This window comes from Pristiophorus japonicus, chromosome 19 (genome assembly GCF_044704955.1).
Source record: "Pristiophorus japonicus isolate sPriJap1 chromosome 19, sPriJap1.hap1, whole genome shotgun sequence".
NCBI classification, from domain to species: domain Eukaryota; kingdom Metazoa; phylum Chordata; class Chondrichthyes; family Pristiophoridae; genus Pristiophorus; species Pristiophorus japonicus.
Window position 1 is genome coordinate 79,242,322 of NC_091995.1, and position 24,337 is coordinate 79,266,658.

General features: G+C 48.3%; 1 protein-coding gene across 1 annotated transcript in view; it reads right to left on the bottom strand.

Moving 5' to 3' along the window:
- Positions 1-1,951: 1,951 nt before the first annotated feature.
- The window catches only part of LOC139229981 (glutamate receptor ionotropic, NMDA 2B-like), a 1,420,117-nt gene continuing 1,397,731 nt past the window's right edge, over positions 1,952-24,337 (bottom strand). Inside the window, exons 11-14 of the mRNA XM_070861679.1 lie at positions 18,627-18,787; positions 17,082-17,269; positions 10,410-10,648; positions 1,952-3,793 (exon numbers count right to left, since the gene is read on the bottom strand). Of these exons, the coding sequence (XP_070717780.1) occupies positions 1,952-3,793; positions 10,410-10,648; positions 17,082-17,269; positions 18,627-18,787 (2,430 nt within the window). The remainder of the gene's footprint in view (positions 3,794-10,409; positions 10,649-17,081; positions 17,270-18,626; positions 18,788-24,337) is intronic.

Genomic DNA, 24,337 nt, shown 5'->3' on the forward strand with positions numbered 1-24,337 from the left:
AAATGTTCAAGGTAGTCTTTCCCATCTGGCAATGAACATCACTGAAGTACCACCAGTACTGCCACCCTCTGCTAATTCCTGATCAGAAATATCAAATAAATTGTCGTTCAATATTATGTTTCATTTCACTGCAATTTGACTTCACACCACGAGGCACTGGTGCAGTGAAATTATCGTCTGGACCCATGGAACAGTGAGAGACCATCCTCATGCTGATTGACAGCTCGCAGGGCTCCTTCACAGAAAGGCCTGCGACTACGTGACGGCAGTGATGTCACAGTGGCAGTGACATCACAGTGGCAGTGACATCACAATGCAGCGACACCACAGTGACATCACAATGGCTTTCAAGTACCCACTGGTCTTGAAGTCGGGGTGGCTCTAAGTCGAGAACACCTCCGCAGGTCGGGACTACAAAAAGAGCTGGAGCGGAGGTGCGGCGAATGTTTTGTGGCAGAAGAGTGCTGAGAGATCGTGGCGGAGGTGCGGCAAATACGGAGCCCAGAAGAGGCGAGAGCCCAGGGGCAGCACGGGCCAGCCCACACTGCAATATGTGCGTGCACTAGGTCCATGCAGCAGAGCAGGAGCTCCAATCATCCTGGTTAACCCTTGCCACTGGATAAAGGCCTAGCTCTGTCAAGCCCGTGTGGTGGCTGGTGTGCAACGGTCACCACACGTTAAAAAAATCCACGCACAGGCATCTTCCAACCTCTCGATTGGAGTTCAGGACTGGAACATCGGGTCTTCATTGAAACATCTGTGAACTCATGTGGAAGCAAGTTATCCTCGTTTGAGGGATCGCCTATGATATGATGATGATGGTCTTGAAGTCTCTGAAGACTGCGTCTATCTGGTTGTTTAAGGCATGTGACTATTGAATGCAAGTGATTGTGCTGCAAACTATAAGTGTGATCACGTCGAATGTGCCATTAGATTCCCTTCCTATTTGACGATAATTAATTAGCGCTCAATGAAATAAAATTGTTTTTCCCCCAGTGCTGTGAAATAGAGCCTGCACCTGGATAAAGGATCTACCCTTAACTATCGGCCTAACTATCATTATGGTCATACTTACAGCTTGCAGCACAATCACTTGCACCTTAAACAAATAGCTTGACACAGGCTTCAAGGAGTTCAAGACCAGTGGGTACTTGAAACCTGATCTCACTGCCATTGTGATGTCACTGTGATGTCACTTCCACTGTGATGTCATTGTCACTGTGACGTCACTGTGATGCCACTGCCAACGTGATGTCACTGCTTATCACCATTGTGACGTCCCAACAATGTCACTGCACACTGTCACTGCAGAGTCACTACAAACACTCACATGTATGAATGCACACAAATGTACATGCATGCACACATACACACATGCATGTACACACACACACACGCAAATCTGTGAATGCGCACACGCGCACACACGTGAATGCACACACACATATACACCTGCATGCACACAGACTCACACACGTACACACCAGCACTCTGAGATCACTTGCTACAACCCGCGTCCACTCCTGCAATAATGACTGCAGCTGGTGCTTTCCCAGTACCCCGGAGACAGGCATTCAGAATGACGACAAGTGGGGTCTTCAGTAGTGAATGGGTTAATGCAGGTTTTAACTGTACAGTACTGGCACTGATATTAATATTGACTATATTAATCCTCACCCCCCTACACAAAGATGCATCGCCCGATGTAACTTGGTACAAATGACATGCAGTTAGAATTTTGCCATATTGTATTGGACCAGACTTAACGTTCATCATGGAATCCAATTCCCTCCCGTAACAATGCATTTGAAAAACAATGTGCCGCGATGGTTTTGCATGAAGATCAAAAACATAAAAAGTAGAAAAGAGCGGGTCCGGCTGGAACTCCAGTATGCCGTCCATACCGGGACTTCCGAAACAGGCCCACAAAAAACCCGGAGCAGCTCCACCCTCAGACATCCGACTCGATGCTGGAGAGTTTCTCGTACACGTGGCCATTGCTGGCCCCGTTGAACGCCCGGGGAGTCTTGTTGTTGGCCACGCAGGCCGCCAGCGGGCCGGCGGTGCACATCTCCTTGGGGAACCTCGACGGCATGGCGTTGAGCACAGACGAGGCCGACTTGGCGGCGGGACGGAAGTCGAGGCGGGCCTTGGAGCCGGGCGGGTGCTTGAAGAAGTGCGACTGGCTGCCGTGCAGCAGGCACTGGTCGTCGCCGAAGGTGGGGATGAAGGGGTTCTGCGTGACCCGGTCGGGGTAGAGGGATTTGCTGAGCGTGTAGCGGCCGAGGTTGCGGTGCTCCGGGGGGTGGGCGGCGGTGGGCGGGGCGGGCTTGCCGAGGAAGCCGGGCTGGGGCTCCAGCCCGGCCGGCGTCTCGAACAGGTGGGCGTAGGGGCTGCCCTCCAGGAAGCGGTCCTTCTCCTTCAGGCTGACGCTGCGCGGCACCGCCGGCGCGCTGTCCTCCTTCTGCAGCTCCACGAAGGTGTCGTAGGAGTGTTGGCGCCGCAGCTTGTTGCGGTTGCGACGCTGCAGCTTGGTGGAATCGGTGGGGCTCTGGTGGTACTTGGCCAGGCCGGCAGTGGTGGCGGCCGGCAGCGGCTGGTCGGCGTCCTGCAGCGAGTTGTCCTCGCTGATGTCGTACAGGGTGGCCGTCTTCTTGCAGGCCTCGCACCACAGGCAAGCGGCCCGGCTGGCATTGGGGCCGCCGCCGTAGTTGTGCAGCTTGGAGGGGCAGTTGCGGCAGTAGTTGTCGGGCGGCGGCTCGGCCCACTCCGCCAGGCCCGCGCTCTTGTCCCACAGGCTGACGGTGGAGGTGTGCAGGTTGGCCTGGCGCTCGCCCCCCAGCCCGAACTCGCCCACGTGCACGTGGTGCGGCCGGCTCAGGTGGGCCGCGGCGGGGTCGTGCTTGGCGAAGTCGTCGTCGCGGCCCTTGTACAGGTCGGTCAGGTCCACGTGCTCCCAGTGGGCCGGGTTCTCCTTGCAGCGGAACTGCTCGTGGTAAAAGTCCCGCAGCTTGTCCTTGTTGAAGAAGCGGGCTTTGCGGTCCGAGGTCTGCGTCTTGCGCCGGTAGGCCAGCTCGATCTCGTCGAACTCCTTGCGCGACTTGGCCGAGGCCGGCCGCTTCTTCAGGCTGTCCTTGTACTGCTTGCGCCGCTTGGTGTTGCCGATGTTGCCGTAGGTGACGGTGTGGGTGGAGATGTCGGAGACGTCGGAGCGGATCAGGTCGTCGTGGGCGTAGCGCTCGTTCTTGAACAGGTACTTGTGGTTCTCGTAGCTGTCACTGAGGTTGCCCAGGCCGTGCGCCGGGGGCAGGCCGATCTCGAAGGGCTTCCGCGACAGCGCCCGGCCCTGGGTGCCGAACATGGCGTTGTCGCACTCGTACGGGATGTCCAGCGAGCTGGTGCTGGCGATGCTGTGCGGCCGGTGGTGGTGGTAGTGGTCCTGGTACAGGCTGTTGCTGTCCTTGGCGTGGAGGTTGCCGAACGTCCGCTCCACCTCACTGATGTAGTCGCTGAACATGTTGTCGTCGGGCTGGTAGGACTTGCAGTCAGAGTGGGCAAAGCTGCGGCGGTGCTCGGAGACGTCGAAGACGGACGGGTCGCGGCCGATGAAGTCCAGCGCAGTCTGCGGCGAGCCGAAGTGCGTGCCGTTGACCCCGGTCAGGTTGGCCATGCTTTTGGCCGTCCGCAGCAGCCGCATGATGTTGGAGTGGGTGTCGTTGACTGTGGCGGTGGGGGACTCCATGCAAGACTGCTTATCCTCGATGGCCACACCATGAATGCAGCTGTATATACCCTGAAATCAACCAAAGGACAACAGCAGGTCAGTGGCGCAGAATATAAGATTCTGAGGGGGGCTTGGCTGGGTCGATGCCGAGAGGATGTTTCCCCTCGTGGGGGATTCTAGGGAGGGATAGTCAACCCACTGAGCTACAGCTGACAAATTGACCCAGCTGAGGCAAATACCATTTAATGGGAAACCAGATAACTTGAGGGAGAACGGAATGGAAGGATAGGGTGAGAAGAGGTAGAGAGGGAGAAGGCTCCTGAGGAGCATATACACTGGGATAGAACAATAGTTTCAGAATAAAACGGATTTCTCTCAGAGGGTCATGAATCTTTGGTATTCTCGACCCCAGAGAGCTGTGGTGGCTGGGGAAAAGGTGGAGATCAACAGATTTTTGAACTACAGTGGAGTCAAGGGTTATGCGGAGTTGAGGCCAAGATCAGATCAGCCATGATCTTATTGAATGGCGGAACAGGCTCGAGGGACCAAATGGCCTACTCCTGCTCCTGTTTCTTATGTTCTTATGTTCTATAACACTAGCGTTCAAAGATGGCTATCTGAGATGCTACTAAAATGGTCACCAGCGTACTTATTATACTGCAGGTTCCAATTACATAGAATTACATAGAATTGACAGCACAGAAACAAGCCATTGTTCCATCCCAGTGTTCATGTTCTGCATGAGCCTCCTCCCTCTCTAGGAGGTAGGAAAAATAAAAAAAGATTGTGTGGAATGGGCCTATACTCTCTGGATGAGAGGTGATCTCATTGAAACATACAAGATTCTGAAGGGGCTTGACAGTGTAGATGTTGAGAGGTTGTTTCCCCTTGGCTGGACTGTCAAGAACTGGGGGTAATAGTCTCATGATAAGGGGAAAGGCATTTAAGATGGAGATGAGGAGGAATTTCTTCTCTCAGAGGGTCGTGAATCTTTGGAATTCTCTACCCCAGAGTGCTGTGGAGGCTGGGTCATTGAATATATTCAAGGTGGAGATAGACACATTTTTGAATTACAGAGGAGTCAAGGGTTCTGGGGAGCGGGCGGGGAAGTGGAGTTGAGGCCAGGATCAGATCAGCCATGATTTTATTGAATGGCAGAGCAGGCGCGAGGGGCCAAATGGCCTACTCCTGCTCCTACTCCTATTTCTTATGTTCTTATGTTCTTGAATACAAATGTTCAAAGATGTCTATCTGAGATATTACTGAAATGGTCACCAGCGTACTTATTATACTGCAGGTCCCAATTACATAGAATGACACAGAATTGACAAGCACAGAAACAAGCCATTGTTCTATCCCAGTGTATCTGCTCCTCAGGAGCATCCTCCCTCTCTACCTCTTCTCACCCTATCCTTCCATTCCTTTCTCCCTCAAGCACTTAGCTAGCTTTCCATTAAATGTTATTCGCATCAACTGGGTCAATTTGTCAGCTGTGGCTCAGTGGGTAGCACCCTCGCCTCTGAGTCAAAAGGTCGTGGGTTCAGGTCCCACTCCAGGGACTTGAGCATAAAATCTAGGCCGGCACTCCCAGTGCAGTGTTGAGGGAGCGCCGCACTGTCGGAGGTGCCGTCTTTCAGATGAAACGTTAAAACCGAGGCCCCGCCCGCCCTCTCAGATGGACGATCCCATGGTCACTATTTTGAAGAAGAGCAGAGGGTGTTATCCCTGGTGTCGTGGCCAATATGTATCCCTCAAACAACTTCACCAACAACAGATTAACTGGTTGTTCATCTGATTTGCTGTTTGTGGGATCGCACTGTGCACAAATTTGACAGCATATCCGTCTAAAATGACAACAGTCAGGACCCTTCAAAAAGTGAGTCCTTCGATGTGGAGATCCTGAAGGCAGAAGAAGATACTCCTGCCTCGCCTAGGTGATTGGTCGGGAGGTAGGAAACAGAGAATAGGGATAAAGGGAACATTCTCTGCTTGGTGGGAAGTAGCATGTAGTGTTCCCCGGGAATCCGCACTGTGGCCTCAGCTTTTCACCAGACGTACCAATGACTCGGATGAAGGAACAGAGAGTTGCATATCCAAGTTTGGAGATCACACTAAGTTAGGAGGCGCAGTAAATTGTGTAGTTGGAAGCAGTTAAGTTACACTGTGGCACGACACACGGTGAGTGGGCAAAACGATGGCAGGATATTTGTACAATTATCCCACGATGCCAGGCCTCTGGGGAAACAAGTGTCTGACAAACTTTGGACGGACAGTCAATGGAGTGCTTCCCCTGGTGGGGACCCTCTTCGGGGCTGACCCTAGGGGTCCTAGTGCATGAAACACAAAAGGTTGGTATGCAGGTACAGCAAATGATCAGGAAGGCCAATGGAATCTTGGCCTTTATTGCAAAGGGGATGGAGTATAAAAGCAGGGAAGTCTTGCTACAGTTATACAGGGTATTGGTGAGGCCACACCTGGAATACTGCGTACAGTTTTGGTTTCCATATTTAAGAAAGGATATACTTGCTTTGGAGGCAGTTCAGAGAAGGTTCACTCGGTTGATTCTGGAGATGAGTGGGTTGACTTATGAGGAAAGGTTGAGGAGGTTGGGCCTCTACTTATTGGAATTCAGAAGAATGAGATGATCGTATCGAAATGCATAAGATTATGAGGGGGCTTGACAAGGTGGATGCAGAGAGGATGTGTCCACTGAAAGGGGAGACTAGAACTAGGGGGCATGATCTTAGAATAAGGGGCCACCCATTTAAAACAGAGATGAGGAGGAATTTCTTCTCTCAGAGGGTTGTAAATCTGTGGAATTCTCAGCCTCAGAGAACTGTAGAAGCTGGGTCATTGAATAAATTTAAGACAGAAATAGACAGTTTCTTAACTGATAAGGGAATAAAGGGTTATGGGGAGCAGGCAGGGAAGTGGAGCTGAGTTCATGATCAGATCAGCCATGATCGTATTAAATGGCAGAGCAGGCTCGAGGGGTCATATGGCCTACTCCTGCTCCTATTTCTTATGTTCTTATGTGATATTGTTTTAAATGAACAACAGGAGACAGTGGGAGACAGAGAGTACTGTCCGCATCCCTCAAGACTTTATACGGGCAGCAGGAGACAAGAGGAGAGGATTGTGGTGAGAGATACTGCGCTCCCAGATCTTCCTTCCCCGTTGATAAAAGGAGCTTTTGACTAAAAAGAAAGAAAAATTTGCATTTCTAATGCACCTTTCATGACTTCAGGATGGCCCAAAGTGCTTTACAGACAGTGCTTTCAAAGTGTAGTTACTACTATAACGTAGGAAACACAGCAGACAATTTTGCACACCCCAAGGCCGCACAAGCAGCAATGAGATAATGATCAGATAATCTGTGGAGAACGGGCTCCTGTTCGGGTCACTGAGGACAGCTGTAGAGCAACAGAGAACAGCTGACTCAAGCACAGACCAGGAATCAGACCTTGGGCTTTCCAGACATGCTTGCCCCAGCCAGAGACTGGCCGGCATGGTTAAACACTGAGGCCACCAGAGGGAGCCATATTCAAAGCTTTCTGTTGCACAGAGAGCTCAAGCTGAACCTCCGACTGCTGACAGGATGTCGAGCGCCAGCGTAATCGCTTCAGAAATCTGCCTCTGACGTGTCCTACATTTCAGTGAAACGCTGAGAAAATTGGGAAATAAGGACAGATCAAATCTGTGGGGAATCTCAGTTATCCGTCTTTCTTCCCTGGGGTGGGGTGGGGTGGGGAGGTGGGGCGGGGCGGGATGGGTGGGGGGGGGGGATTGTGTGGGGCAATCACAGCCCGATCCTGATCCTATCCATATGGGTGAATCACCCAAAGTGCCAGCGAGCGGGGGTGAATACATAACATAAGAATTCGGCCCCTCGAGCCTGCTCCACCATTCAATAAGATCATGGCTGATCTGATCTTGGGCTCAGCTCCACTTCCCCACCCGCTCCCCATAACCCTTCACTCACTCCCTTATTGTTCAAAAAATCTGTCTATCGCCACCTTAAATATTTTGGCCCTGAAATCCCGGTTCTGGGCTTCCCGCGGGCAGCCGCCTGAAAAGAAGAGAAAAGCTGTGCACTTAGCTCCTGCTCAGGCGCCCACCAGCGATTGCAGTTTGAGGCCTCTGCTCCCTGCGCATCGGAGCTCGTGCACGTCTGAGCATACGTAGAGCTGGAGCTGGAGCTGGAGTCACATGGGCCTGGACACCCAATCAGGGTAAACTATTCTCATTCATAATAATGGGAAGTCCGTAAGTAGGATTTCTCATTATTATGAATGAGAACTGACCCCCCCCAACACCTAAACACAAATAAAAAATAAAAAAACACCCCCACCCAACATATTTAAGATTAATTTAAATTAAAGTTAATAAATGTGTTCGAAAAAATATATATTTTTCAGATTTTTTTTAAGGTTTTGTATTTAGGGTTAAAAATAAACTTACCTTAGTTTTTAACATAAAAATGTTTTAAAATGTTATTTTGATATGTTTTAAAAGTCTTACGCTGGGAAAAGTTGGCTATGCGCCTGCTTTTACCAGGCGCAAGAGTTTTAAGGACATTCGCTGGGTAACAGATGGGTAAATAGCTCAATCTCGCCCATGGGAATGTCCTACTCCCCAAGATGCGTTGGATCTGTCGAGCCGGAACGGAAAAGCTGGTTTTCAGTGCATGCACATTGCGTGCCAAAAAACAGCTTTTGCGATGTCTCCCCGGGTCTGTACTCACTCCGTACGGACCTGGGGAGGCCGGAATTTCAGGCCCAATCAATGACCCACCCTCCACAACTCTCTGGGGTAGAGAATTCCAAAGATTCATGACCCTCTGAGAGAAGAAATTCCTCCTCATTTCCGTTTTAAATGGGCGACCCATTATTCTGAAATTATGCCCCTTAGTTCTAGATTGGGAAACATCCTCTCTGCATCTACCCTGTCAAGCCCCCTCAGAATCTTATACGTTTCAATAAGATCACCTCTCATTCTTCTAAATGTTCTAAATGTTGGGGAAGTCCAGGGGTCACAGTCTAAGGATAAGGGGTAGGCCATTTAGGACCGAGATAAGGAAAATTTTCTTCACTCAGAGAATTGTGAACCTGTGGAATTCTCTACCACAGAAAGTTGTTGAGGCCAGTTCGTTAGATATATTCAAAAGGGAGTTAGATGTGGCCCTTACGGCTAAAGAGGTCAAGGGGTAATGGAGAGAAAGCAGGAATGGGGTACTGAAGTTGCATGATCAGCCATGAACATACTGAATGGTGGTGCAGGCTCGAAGGGCCGAATGGCCTACTCCTGTTTTCTATGTTTCTATGACAGTTTCTTAAACGATAAGGGAATAAGGGGTTATGGGGAGCGGGCGGGGAAGTGGAGCTGAGTCCATGATCAGATCAGTCATGATCTTATTGAATGGCGGAGCAGGCTCGAGGAGCTGTATGGCCTACTCCTGTTCCTATTTCTTATGTTCTTATGTTCTTAAACTCCATTGAGTACAGGCCCAACCTGCTCAACCTTTCTTCATGACAACCCTTCAGCTCAGGAATCAGACTCGTGAACCTTCTCTGAACTGCCTCCAATACAAGTGTATCCCTCCTTAAATAAGGAGACCAAAACTGTACACCGTATTCCAGATGTGGTCGCACCAACACCCTGTGCAGTTGGAGCAGGAATTCCTTATTTTTATACTCCAGGCTGGGTTACATCACCCAATCAGCGCCAGTGAGCTGGGTTGCATCACCCAATCAGCGCCAGTGAGCTGGGTTGCATCACCCAATCAGCGCCAGTGAGCTGGGTTGCATCACCCAATCAGAGCCAGTGAGCTGGGGTGAATCACCAAATCAGAGCCAGTGAGCTGGGTTGCATCACCCAATCAGAGCCAGTGAGCTGGGGTGAATCACCAAATCAGATCCAGTGAGCTGGGTTGCATCACCCAATCAGCACCAGTGAGCTGGGTTGCATCACCCAATCAGCACCAGTGAGCTGGGTTGCATCACCCATTCAGAGTCAGTGAGCTGGGTTGCATCACCCATTCAGAGTCAGTGAGCTGGGTTGCATCACCCAATCAGAGTCAGTGAGCTGGGTTGCATCATCCAATCAGAGCCAGTGAGCTGGGTTACATCACCCAATCAGCGCCAGTGAGCTGGGGTGAATCACCAAATCAGAGCCAGTGAGCTGGGTTGCATCACCCAATCAGAGCCAGTGAGCTGGGGTGAATCACCAAATCAGAGCCAGTGAGCTGGGGTGAATCACCAAATCAGAGCCAGTGAGCTGGGTTGCATCACCCAATCAGAGCCAGTGAGCTGGGTTGCATCACCCAATCAGAGCCAGTGAGCTGGGGTGAATCACCAAATCAGAGCCAGTGAGCTGGGGTGAATCACCAAATCAGAGCCAGTGAGCTGGGTTACATCACCCAATCAGAGCCAGTGAGCTGGGTTACATCACCCAATCAGCGCCAGTGAGCTGAGTTGCATCACCCAATCAATGCCAGTGAGCTGCGATGCGGTTATCCAATCAGGACTCAAAGGCACAAGTGTTTGAACTACTAGGATTCCCATTGTCCCCCGCTAGGTGCCATTAAGCAGCAGCTTCAGCCCAGATTGTGAGCTTCAAACCTTCCAGTACCAAGTGGTGACTAGAACAGATGAAAGCAGGCAGAGATAGAGAGACATGGTCTTACCCTGCTGACTGAGAACAGGAGGCCCGGCTTGCCGGTACAGGTGCCGATGAAGCAGTGCCTCAGCTGCCAGTAGAAGAGGTGTTCGCAGATGAAGGTGAGGAGACTCAGCGTCATCGCCGCGCCCAACATGTAGAACACACCCGCCATGTTGTCGACATCCAGCTGGCTGCTCATCACCTCATTCTTCTCGTTGTGGCAGATGCCAGTCAGCCAGAGGGCTTCCAGCTCCTCCATGTCTCCTAGAAGGGTAGGACAGAGAAGAAAAAAAAATCCCAGTCAGAGGTCGTCTAGAATCACAGAGATTTATCAACACCAACGGCAGATGCTGGAGACACACAGCGGGTCAGTTTGCATCTATGGGGAGAATGGGGGATTCTTCATCGGACAAGTAAAAATATTAGAGACAAAGCAAGCAAAATCAGAACGAAGCCAAGGATGAGTGGGTTGGGGGGGGGGGGGGGTGGAGGGGTGAGAACTCTCACGGGAGTATCAGCGAAAGGCCTTGAAAGCTCCTGAAAAGAGTTGCAGTAGTTTGAGGCAGTGGAAAGAAACATAAAAGAAATGAGAGAAACAAAGAACATGTGATTAGTTAAGGCAACGAGAGGCACACCCATGGAAAAGGTGAGAAAATGGAAGACATTGAAAGGCGATCAGGGGTAAAATCATAGGATCATACAGCATAGAAGGAGGCCATTCAGCCCATCGGGCCTGTGCTGGCTCTTTGAAAGAGCTATCCAATTCGTCCCATTCCCCTGCTCTTTCCCCATAGCCCTGAAAGCTTCTCCTTTTCAAAAAGCTGACAAAATGGAGTAATGTATGCAGCCTCCTGAAGACAGGAAGAAGAAAACTAGAAATTTGAGGGCTCCCTTTGTCCATAATTCCAATCTAGCACTAACCCATCTATAATGTGCTAAACATCTGTGCTTTTCCTGTCTGCAAACTTTACTTTCTTATTTTTTTCCACACTTTGGTGTCAACTTTTTCTTTTTGCAGTTATAAATTCCCATGTCCACACTTATAATGGAGACCGCGTATGTAAACTCATCACGTTGTAACTATACCCTCCAGCCAGTGATGGTGCTGTGGTGTCTCTCAGCTCCTCATCCTGTATGCCATGCTCCAACCAGCGCTACTTCTTTCATTCCCAAATTAACGTATGTTTTGCTATTTAACTGTAACTAATTATATTAGATTAAAGTATTATATAAAAATTAGGACAGAATGTGTGGCTTTAAAATGAGGACTGAAATACATCCCGTATCCAATTATTCCATGCCCTTGAACTCCACTTTGCCTGAAAATGACACGGTCTTGATTCCCCATCGGCAAAAGCACAAGAGATCGACAATATGTTAATGACTCCTCTACGCAGGCAGAGAAAGGAAGTTCATGCGAACGCATCAAAATTTAATTGGCTAATCTCATCAACAGTCATTGCTGGCCTTCAGTGTTTGCCAATGTATGTGCGCACGTGTATGTGTGTGGGCACGTGTGTGCATGCGTGTGCATGTGTGTACATGCATCTGCATGCACGGGCGTTTGTGTGTGCATGTGTCTGTGGATGTGTATGTGTGCGAAAGACGACACCTCCGACAATGCTGCACTCCCTTTTCGCTGCACTGTAGTGTCAGCCGAGATTATGTGCCTGGATTGAGGCTCCCACCCACAACCTTCTGACTCAGAGGTGAGAGTGCTACCCACTGAGCCACAGCTGGCACAAAGCAGTTAGGGTGGGGACGGGTGGACTGGTAGAGGGAAGAGTTAGGGGGAGGTGACCAAAGAGGTAGGTTTGAAAAGGAGAGATAGACCAAGGTGACCGGATACACCCAGAAGAGAGCGCAAGGTCTGATGGCTAGCCAGAAGGATATACTTGCACTGGAGGCAGTTCAGAGAAGGTTCACGAGGTTGATTCCTGAGATGAAGGGATTGTCTTATGCAGTTTTGGTCACCTTACTTAAGGAAGGATGTACTAGCTTTGGAGGGGGTACAGAGACGATTCACTAGGCTGATTCTGGAGATGAGGGGGTTACCTTATGATGATAGATTCAGTAGACTGGGTCTTTACTCATTGGAGTTCAGAAGGATGAGGGGTGATCTTATCGAAACATTTAAAATAATGAAAGGGATAGACAAGATAAAGGCAGAGAGGTTGTTTCCACTGGTTGGGGAGACTAGAACTAGGGGGCACAGCCTCAAAATACGGGGGAGCCAATTTAAAACTGAGTTGAGAAGGAATTTCTTCTCCCAGAGGGTTGTGAATCTGTGGAATTCTCTGCCCAAGGAAGCAGTTGAGGCTAGCTCATTGAATGTATTCAAGTCACAGATAGATAGATTTTTAACCAATAAGGGAATTAAGGGTTACGGGGAGCGGGTGGGTAAGTGGAGCTGAGTCCACGGCCAGATCAGCCATGATCTTGTTGAATGGCGGAGCAGGCTCGAGGGGCTAGATGGCCTACTCCTGTTCCTAATTCTTATGTTCTTATGTTTTTATGTAAGAAAGGTTGAGCAGGTTGGGCCTATACTCATTGGAGTTTAGAAGAATGAGAGGTGATCTTATTGAAACGCACAAGATTCTGAGGGGGCTTGACAGGGTAGATGCAGAGAGGATGTTTCCCTTCGTGGGGGAGTCTAGAACTAGGGGGCATAGTTTCAGAATAAAGGGTCGCCCATTTAAAATGGAGATGAGAAGGAATTTCTTCACTCAGAGGGCCGTGAATCTTTGGAATTCTCTACCCTAGAGAGTTGTGGAGGCTGGGTCATTGAATATATTTAAGGTAGAAATAGACAGATTTTTGAAGGAAAATGGAGTCAAGGGTTATGGGGATCAGGTGGGGAAGTGGAGTTGAGGCCATGATCAGATCAGCCATGATCTTATTGAATGGCGGAGCAGGCTCGAGGGCCAGATGGCCTACTCCTGCTCCTATTTCTTATGTTCTTATGGCTGGAGTCTCTCCAGTCCATGGCGCTTTAGAGGGAGGTGGGAGGCATACAGTTTGGCAGAGCTGGAAGAGGCTGCAGAGAGAAGAGGGGGCCAAACCATGGTGGGGGATTTGTAAACTGGTATCTTGAAAGGGTGCATTGCCTCCATTATGGATATTCAGTACACCCATATGTAATCTGCAGATGCAAACTGACATCTGTCTGCAATTAGTGCTCATTTCATGCTCCAACATCCAAAATAAATGCACCGCTGGTAATTCATGCAACTCTGAATTCAGAGAACTCCTGAAATTCAACTGCAAATTACTATAAAGTCTAGTTTGCAGGTCACATCTGCATATGAGTCACAAATTAACAGCACCCAATTTAGCAAGATCCCTTGCCCTGCCAGACTGTATGTCCCTCATTCAGAAGACTGAGATAAGCATCTTAGTTATCAAGATAGGCTAAAAGCATTGGGACTCTATACCTTAGAGCAGCGTAGACTTAGGGGCGATCTGATTGAGGTTTATAAGATAATAAGATAATAAGATAATAAGGGAATAGATGGTCTTCCAGCTGAGAGTTTATTTCAATTACATAGGTTAGGCAGGACCAGGGGTCACAGATTTAAGTTGTATAAGACTAGATCTAGGTTAGATATCAGGAGGTGGTTCTTTTCACAGAGAACAGTAGACCTCTGGAACAAGCTGCTGTTCCATGTGGTGGATGCAGACTTGCTGAATTCCTTCAAGCGTAAGCTGGATTTGTTTCTGGCTGCGGCGGAGATCACCTCTTAGGGCCCAGAAGGTAAATACTGCAGGGAATTTAATAGCCAGAGTGATCTCCTGGATTAGTTTTGATCGCCTAGATGGGTCGGAGAGGAATTTCCCAGATTTTATTATTTCCCAAATTGGCCTGGGTTTTTTATCGTTTTTTTTTGCCTCTCCCGGGAGATCACATGGTTTCGGGTAGGGTGGGGTGCATATGTTGTGATACACAAGGTACAGGTTGAACCTCCCTTATCCAGAACTCCCTTATCCAGAACCACCCCTCGTCCAGAACCATTCCCGGCCACCGGGTGGCGCCTGCGCAGAACTCCGACATGAACAAATTGAAGTCCTTCCTCGCTGCCGACTCCCGCAATCGCTGGCTTGACCCTGCGATCCACTGCCCTCCACCCTCACCCCCCATGATCTCTCTGTCGTGCTCCCAGCACCCAGCCAGCCAGGTCCGATATCCCCTTGCTCAGTACTTGTACCATCCAATTTAATCTGACCACCCCTTGTCCGGAAAAATCCAGAACAGGCCAGGTCCCGAGGGTTCTAGATAAGGGAGGTTCAACCTGTAACTCAATTGTGTGGGACAGACTCGATTGAGCAGATGGTCTTTACTGGTCCGTCATTGTTCGTATGTTCATAGCTTATAGATTCCTACATCTGTACCTTTCCTTAAAAACTCTTTTTTACCTGCTCGTCAAGATGAGGGTTGTTAGACCTGGAGATAGAAACATTTCCCCACTTTGGTGGCCCGGTACCGATATCAGACACTCTTGGGTCAGTTATAGCTCAGTTAGTTACTTCTAAGTCTGAACCAGCCACAAGCCTTGGCATCACCCTCAGAACAGGAACCCTCAGCTGAACCATCCTTGTCCAAATCAGCCAGCTTGTGAGGGAGAATGCCAATTTAGTAGCCACTTGGAACAGTTTGAGACTGTCAACCTCATCTCACGTAGGAACCTCACAGATAGCAAGCAGAGGAGACTTCTTTCCCACCAGTCTTGTCTGGATTAGAACCCAGGGCCCAGAGGTCGAAGACCAGTGTCTAACCCACGACACCACCCAAGTGGCCCTGGGCTCCTGTTTAAAAATCAAATCGTTGACCACAAACGGGACTAAATTTAACATTTCTTGTGGTGCGATAATGCTAATGAGCATGTAGGTTCCTTCAAATAGTCACTAGATAATTATGGATGAGGAACAGGCTCAAGGGGCTGAATGGCCTACGTCTGTACCGAAGAGAAAGGCCATTTGCTCCATCTTAATTCATCCGGCCCAAACGATTCTACACACCCCCATTTCATCCAAATTTTAATTCACTGAGTCTTGGGTTTTTCCCTCCATTACTCTATCAGGAAGTCCAGTCCACGTCTTGATTGCTCGCTGTGTCAAGAACATCGAAATATCAGAGCTAAAATTAGCTTTTATTAGTTTGAACCTGTGTCCACTTGTCTTATTATAGAATCCTATTATAGATAATGTCTTATTATAGATACAGCACAGAAGGAGGCCACTCAGGCCATGTAACTATGCCGGTTCTTTGGTCGAGCTATCTAATTCGTCCCACTCCCCTGTTCTCTGCCCGTAGCCCTGTAAATTTTTGTACTATTTTCACCATTTAAATTAAAGCAATAATCTGGATTTGCCTCGCCTATTCAATTAACTGTTCTATCTACTTCTAGAGGATCGTCTCACAGACAGGCTAAAAAAACCCGGATTATCTAATAACTCGGACCCCCCGACACTGGAGGTCAGCCTGATGGATCGTCTCTGTGCTGCATCCCATGCCTGAATATCTCACTTGTGTCTCAGCAAGCACAACTTTAAATAGTGGACAGAGGGATTTTACCCAAGCGTTTACACATTCATTACTGGTATCATACAAGGTTAACATATTCATTACTTATATCACTCAATTTTAACACTTTCATTACTGATATCATACAGTGTTAGCTGGAGGCAGTTCAGGGAAGATTTACGAGATTGATTCCAGGGATGAAGGGATTGTCTTATGAAGAAAGGTTGAGCAGGTTGGGCCTGTACTCTTTGGAGTTCAGAAGAATGAGAGGTGATCATACTGAAATGTATAAGATTCTGACGGGGCTCGACAGGATGCAGAGAGGATGTTTCCCCTGGTGGGGGAATCTAGAACGAGGGGGCATAGTCTCAGAATAAGGGGTCGCCCATTTAAAACGGAGAGGAGGAGGAATTTCTTCTCTCAGAGGGTGGTGAATCTTTGGAATACTCTATCCCAGAGAGCTGTGGAGGCTGGGTCATTGAATATAGTTAAGGTGGAGATAGACAGATTTTTGAACAATAGGGGAGTCAAGGGTTATCACGAGCAGGCAGCAAAGTGGAGTTGAGGCCAGGATCAGATCAGCCATGAGCTTATTGAATGGCGGAGCAGTCTCGAGGAGCCAAATGGCCTACTCCTGCTCCTATTTCTTATGTTAACACTTTAATTATGGATGATCATCTTGAGCATATAGACGCACTAAAAAGGATATAGAGGCACTGGACAGGATGCAGAGAAGCTTTACAAGGATGATACCAGAATTGTGAGGTTATAGATGAACAGGCTGGGCCTCTTTCTTGAAAAGAGAAAGCTGGGGGGTGGGGGGGGGGAAAGCTAATAGAGGTCTTTAAAATTATGAAAGGTTTTGATAGATTCGACACAGATGGAGATTTTCCACATTTGTGGAAGAACAAAACTAGAGGCCATCAATATATGGACCAAGAAATCCAATAGGGAATTCGGAAGGAACTTCTTTAACCAGAAAGTGGGGAGAATGTGGAACTCACTTCCACAGGGAGGAGGCTCGAGTGGAACGCCGGCATGGACTGGCTGGGCCGAATGGCCTGTTTCTGTGCTTATATCCCATGTAATCCATTCCTGATATCACACTGCCATGAGGGTATAATTACACAAGTGATTCGAGGTCCCAGGGTTAAAGGCCTCTAAACCCTCTCTTACCGTCACCGAATAACTGCAGGATAGCAAGGTCCACCGCCCGTTTCCAGCCGCTGCTCTTCTGGATGGCGATTCCGTAGCCGGTGGTCGCAAACACCTTGCCACTGCCGATCGTCACCAGCTTGCAGCCTTCGTCCCTCCCGGCCATGTAGTTCAGCACAGCCGCATCATAAATAAAGGCATCCAACTTCCTGTGGGGGAGAGGGAGGGCAGGGGTCAGAATGCAAGCCTCCATTGGCCAGAACCACAGCGCACATCAGAAAGAAAGACATCCTGGTGTTTATAGCAGACCGCTCCCCAAAGAGATTGCAACGCCCTCACACAGTGAGTTACTATGAAGTATCTGTTGTTATGCAGGTGACAAACAGCGCTCATTTTGCACAGAGCAATCCCACAAAGGTGTGTGACCAGTTTAGGCTGTTATTGGTAGCGTTGGCTGAGGGAGGAATGTTGGCCAAGGCACTGGGAGAACTCCCCTACTGCCTCGGGATCTTCAACATACACCCCGCAGTAAGAGCTGGGCCCTCGGTTTGGTGTCTGATCTGGACGGCTCCTCTGACAATGCAGCATTTGTCAGCCTAGATTTTCAAACTGGGGTCTACAAAGAGATCCCCAGGGGGGGGGGGGGTCACAAAGGTCAGATTTCAATACTTTTGTTGACTTATTAACACGATGGCCCAGAATTTGCGATCGGAGGCGTCCTGCGGAGAAGCCTCTGATCGCAAGAATTTCTACGAAAGTACCCGATGGTCCCAGAGCTTCGGAGACTTGTGGTCCTGGGGCTCTATGCGAAGGCCAGCGTAGGGGCCCACATATCCCTGGGGCGTAAGGGTTTCGGATGCATCACTGGGATCATGTGGGCCGGCCCAACCTATCAGAGTAGGGGGTTCCCGATTCGTACTTGTGTGAGTTCCATATGTACGGACCCACCATAAGGATAAATGGAAATTCCCCCCAAAACACAGAAACACTGAAAATAATTTTTAAAAACCCATCACATATCTCAAATGATTAAAAATGGGATTTAATTAATTATTTTAAACAAAAATTTACATATTTTAAAGGGTTTAAAAATAACCGTACTTTATTTAACAGGATTTTAAATGTTTACATTTTTTTTTAAATGTATTTGTCTGTACTTTAAAAGTTTTATGCTGTTAAAAGCAGACCTTACACCTGCTTTTTTTCAGTCATCAGAATGTGAAGGACATTCTCTGGGCAAATAGCCCAACTCTCCGCCCGCGGGGAACCTTTACTTCCGACACGTGCGATCCGTCAAACGGATTCTTGACCGATCGCAAGTTCCGGGTTCTGGGGCAGCACAAACAGAAAATTAAAATCCAGTTGGGAAAACCTCTGCATGTTACATTTATCCCACAAGCCAAGGGTTTTCCCATGGGCTAAAAGTAACACGGAGAGGAATTATCTGTATTGTGATCGTGAAGCTCTTCCCCGAACAAAAACCCCGCTAAATACACATGCTGCTCGTGACCCGGCCCTGACCCCACCCAAGCTCCCCACAGGACTTCAGTTCCGCAGAATCCTTACCCTGCCTTCAAGCTTATTAGCGCGTCCAGCACTGACTTCTGGTTGTACTTGGTCATGTAGCTGTGCATTTCCAGGTAATTGTTCCGGATGTTTCGCTCTGTGCTCCCGTTGGGAACCGTCCCGAACCGAAAAGGGGGAGAAAAATCGTTCGGCCTTTGGAACTGCGGAGAGAGAAGAAGACAAACTGACGCTGACTGAGATTCAGGGTGGTTCGGGAAAGACACGGAGGCCCCTCTGCTCACACAGGGCCCGATAGCGCAGTGGTCACGTGATTGGACTCGTAGTCCAGAGGCCTGGACTAATAATCCGGTGGAACAGTCTGAATAAAAAGCCGACGTCAGTAAAAGTGACCATGAAGCTGTCCGATTCAGATAAAAACCCAACTGGTTCACCAACGACCTTAAGCTGCCACCCCATACCGGATCTGACCTACACTGGCATGGTTGGCTCCTAACTGCCCTGTGAAGTGACCTAGAAATAATGTTCCCTTGGAGATGCGCACAGTAATTTGCAAGGCCCTGCGCAGGCCGCTCACCAGCATTTACATTGGAAATACGGCCCCACGGGCAGAGGTTCAAACGGGAGGTGCTTTAAAACAAACAGGTTTCACAGAACATAGTGCAGCCTGCAGGGCACACTGCCTGGAAAGCCGCTCAGTTGTATCAAAGGTTAACGAGGCTGCGTCAGTTCACAAAGAAGGCCCAAACCCCTACCTTCTCGGGGCAACTCGGGATGTGCCCAATAAATGCCAGCCTTGCCAGCGACGTCAATGTCCCGAGACAAACAAGCAAGCTAGCTTAGTTAATTGGGCAACTAGTAAAAACTGGTTCCCTAAATAGGCCAGTGAGTCAGCCAAGAACAGTATAAAAAGAGGGGGCTTGGTGCAGTCTTGCTCGGAGTGCAGCGGCAGGTCAGAGTGCAAAGGTAAGAGTTTGGTAAGTGGGAGAGTTTGGGCAAGTGGGAGCGGGAGGTGTTGCTTTGTCTTGTTTTCCCCACCAGTGCTGACTCCCCGACCTGGGAGGAAAAGAAAACTAAGTGTGACATCACAGCAAGAGATTCGGGGACGTCGGAGCTGCCTATAAAGGCCAGCTGGTGCAGCTGCAGCAGGGAGAGAAGGCAAAAAAGTAGAAAGAAATCAAAAGGTGACGTCAAAGCCAAGAGGGTAAGTGATTGGCTGGTGATTGGTGAGTAGTTTTTTTCTTTTTCATTTCTTTATCAGTAAGTAGCCTTTAGCATTATTGTTGCCAAATTAAGTTAATCTAGGGGTTAAGTCATGGCAGGAGAACTCAGACACTTGTTATGCTCCTCCTGTACTATGTGGGAAGTCAGGGATGCTTCCAGTGTCCCTGACGACTACATATGCGGGAAGTGTATCCGGCTGCAGCTCCTGACAGACTGCATTGCGGCACTGGAGCTGCGGGAGGATTCACTCTGGAGCATCCACGATGCTGAGAATGACGTGAATAGCACGTTTAGTGAGTTGGTCTTACCGCAGGTAAAGATTATACAGCCAGATAGGGGATGGGTGACCAACAGGAAGAGTAGTGGAAGGAAAGTAGTGCAGGGGTCCCCTGCGGTCATCCCCCTGAAAAACAGATACATCGCTTTGGGTACTGTTGAGGGAGATGACTCATCAGGGGAGGGCAGCAGCAGCCAAGTCCATGGCACCATGGGTGGCTCTGCTGCATAGGAGGGCAGCAAAAAGAGTGGGAGAGCTATAGTGATAGGGGATTCTATTGTAAAGGAAATAGATAGACGTTTCTGCGGCCGCAACTGAGACTCCAGGATGGTATGTTGCCTCCCTGGTGCAAGGGTCAAGGATGTCTCAGAGCGGGTGAAGGACATTTTGAAGGGGCAGGGTAAACAGCCAGTTGTTGTGGTGCATATAGGTACCGACAATATAGGTAAAAAATGGGATGAGGTTCTACAAGACGAATTTAGGGAGCTAGGAGCTAAATTAAAAAGTAGGACCTCAAAAGTAGTAATCTCAGGATTGCTACCAGTGCCACGTGCTAGTCAGAGTTGGAATCGCAGGATTGCTCAAATGAATTCGTGGCTTGAGGAGTGGTGCAGAAGGGAGGGACACTGGAACCGGTTCTGGGGGAGGTTGGACCAGTACAAACCGGACAGTCCTCTCTTGGGCAGGACCGGAACCAATGTCCAAGGAGGAGTGTTTGCTAGTGCTGTTGGGGAGGGGTTAAACTAAGATGGCATGGGGATGGGAACCTATGCAAGGACACAGATGGAAGTAGAATGGAGGCAAAAGCAAAAGAGAGAAAGAAAAAAAGTAAAAATGGAGTGCAGAGAAACCCAAGGCAAAAAGCAAAAAGGGCCACATTACAGCAAAATCCTAAAGCGGCAAAGGGTGTTAAAAAGACAAGCCTGAAGGCCCTATGCCTCAATGCGAGGAGTATTCGGAATAAGGTGGATGAATTAACTGTGCAGATAGCAGTTAACGGATATGATGTAATTGGCTTCATGGAGGCATGGCTCCAGGGTGACCAAGGCTGGGAACTCAACATCCAGGGGTATTCAACATTTAGGAAAGATAGACAGAAAGGAAAAGGAGGTGGGGTGGCATTGCTCGTTAAAGAGGAAATTAATGCAATAGTAAGGAAGGACATTACCTTGGCTGATGTGGAATCTGTATGGGTGGAGCTACGGAATACTAAAGGGCAGAAAACGCTAGTGGGAGTTGTGTACAGACCACCAAACAGTAGTAAGGAGGATGGGGACAGCATCAAACAAGAAATTAGGGATGCGTGCAAAAAAGGTACAGCAGTTATCATGGGCGACTTTAATCTACATATTGACTGGGCTAACCAAACTGGTAGCAATGCGGTAGAGGAGGATTTCCTGGAGTGCATTGGGGATGGTTTTCTAGACCAACATGTCGAGGAACCAACTAGAGGGCTGGCCATCCTACACTGAGTGATGTGTAATGAGGAAGGACTAATTAGCAATCTTGTTGTGCGAGTACCCTTGGGGAAGAGTGACCATAATATGGTAGAATTCTTCATTAAGATGGAAAGTGACACAGTTAATTCAGAGACTAGGGTCCTGAACTTGGAGAAACGTAACTTCGTTGGTATGAGACGTGACTTGGCTAGAATAGACTATTGTGATACTTAAAGGGTTGATGGTGGATAAGCAATGGCAAACATTTAAAGATCACATGGATGAACTTCAACAATTGTACATCCCTGTCTGGAGTAAAAATAAAACGGGGAAGATGGCTCAACCATGGCTAACAAGGGAAATTAAGGATAGTGTTAAATCCAAGGAAGAGGCATATAAATTGGCCAGAAAAAGCAGCAAACCTGAGGACTGGGAGAATTTTGTAATACAGCAGAGGAGAACAAAGGGTTTAATTAGGAGGGGGAAAATAGAGTATGAGAGGAAGATAAGTGGGAACATAAAAACTGACTACAAAAGCTTCTATAGATATGTGAAGAGAAAAAGATTAGTGAAAACAAACTTAGGTCCCTTGCAGTCAGATTCAGGTGAATTTATAATGGGGAACAAAGAAATCGCGGACCAGTTAAACAAATACTTTGGTTCTGTTTTCACGAAGGAAGACACAAATAATCTTCCGGAAATACTAGGGGACCGAGGGTCTAGTGAGAAGGAGGAACTCAAGGATATCCTTATAAAGCGGGAAATTGTGTTCGGGAAATTGATGGGATTGAAGGCTGATAAATCCCCGCGGCCTGATAGTCTGCATTCCAGAGTACTTAAAGAAGTGGCCCTAGAAATAGTGGATCCATTGGTGATTATTTTCCAACAGTCTATCGACTGTGGATCAGTTCCTATGGACTGGAGGGTAGCTAATGTAACACCACTATTTAAAAACTGAGGGAGAGAGAAAACGGGTAATTATAGACCGGTTAGCCTGACATCGGTAGTGGGGAAAATGTTGGAATCAATTATTAAAGATAAAATAGCAGCGCATTTTTAAAGCAGTGACAGGATCGGTCCAAGTCAGCATGGATTTATGAAAGGGAAATCATGTTTGACAAATCTTCTGGAATTTTTTGAGGATGTAACTAGTAGCGTGGACAAGGGAGAACCAGTGGATGTGGTGTATTTGGACTTTCAAAAGGCTTTTGACAAGGTCCCACACAAGAGATTGGTGTGCAAAATTAAAGCACATGGTATTAAGGGTAATGTACTGACGTGGATAGAGAACTGTTTGGCAGACAGGAAGCAGAGAGTCGGGATGAACGGGTCCTTTTCAGAATGGCAGACAGTGACTAGTGGGGTGCTGCAGGGCTGAGTGCTGGGACCCCAGCTATTTACAATATACATTAATGATTTAGATGAAGGAATTAATTGCAATATCTTCCAAGTTTGCAGATGACACTAAGCTGGGTGGCGGTGTGAGCTGTGAGGAGGACGCTAAAAGGCTGCAAGGTGACTTGGACAGGTTAGGTGAGTGGCCAAACGCATGGCAGATGCAGTATAATGTGGATAAATGTGAGATTATCCACTTTCAGGGCAAAAACACAAAGGCAGAATATTATCTGAATGGCGGCAGATTAGGAAAGGGGGAGGTGCAACGAGACCTGGGTGTCATGGTTCATCAGTCATTGAAAGTTGGCATGCAGGTACAGTAGGTGGTGAAGAAGGCAAGTGGTATGTTGGCCTTCATAGCTAGGGGATTTGAGTAGAGGAACAGGGAGGTCTTGACATATGAGGAGAGACTAGATCAACTGGGCCTTTATACACTGGAGTTTAGAAGGATGAGAGGGGATTTCATAGAAACTTACAAGATTCTGACGGGACTTGACAGGTTAGATGCGGGAAGAATGTTCCCGATGTTGGGGAAGTCCAGAACCAGGGGACATAGTCTTAGGATAAGGGGTAGGCCATTTAGGACTGATGAGGAAAAAATTCTTCACTCAGAGAGTTGTTAATCTGTGGAATTCCCTACTGCAGAGAGTTGTTGATGCCAGTTCATTGGATATACTCAAGAGGGAGTTAGATATGGCCCTTGCGGCTAAAGGGATCAAGGGGTATGGAGAGAAAGCAGGAAAAGGGTACTGAGGGAATGATCCGCTATGATCTTATTGAATGGTGGTGCAAGCTCAAAGGGCTGAACGGCCTACTCCTGCACCTATTTTCTATGTTTTTATGTTTGTATGAGAATAAATCGAAAGAAAACTCACGGGAAGTAATTTTAACCCATCACCCACCTGTCAGGGAACTGCCTAAACCCTGTCTAATTCTTCCATTGATTGCAAATCTCACAAAATGAAAGCTGCACTGAATAGCTCAGTGGCCCTTGATTAATGAGGCCCGTCTCAGATGCTGTCGAGGTGGCTTCAGAATGCTTTACTCACTGGACAAAGGCTACAGAGACTGCCGGAGTATTGGAGCTTGGCTCTGGCAGATCCATTTTGGCTGCTCTTGTTGGTTGTCATGTCTCCTTGAATAACATAGGTCTTCCGAGCAATGATAACTCTATAGCAAAACACCATACTCTTTTGCCCTAGTAAGTTATTGGTTATACAGATCTTTTAATGCACCATCAAAGAATTCTTTCTGACTGGTGTAAAACCAGCATTGATTTACTCTGTGCTGAGGTTAATGGAGTAATAGAATCACAGAATAATTTATGGCACAGAAGGAGGCCATTCGGCCCATCGCATCTGGTAATATTGGTGTAAACCAATCCCATGAGTTTCCCCACACACAAAAGCAAAATACTG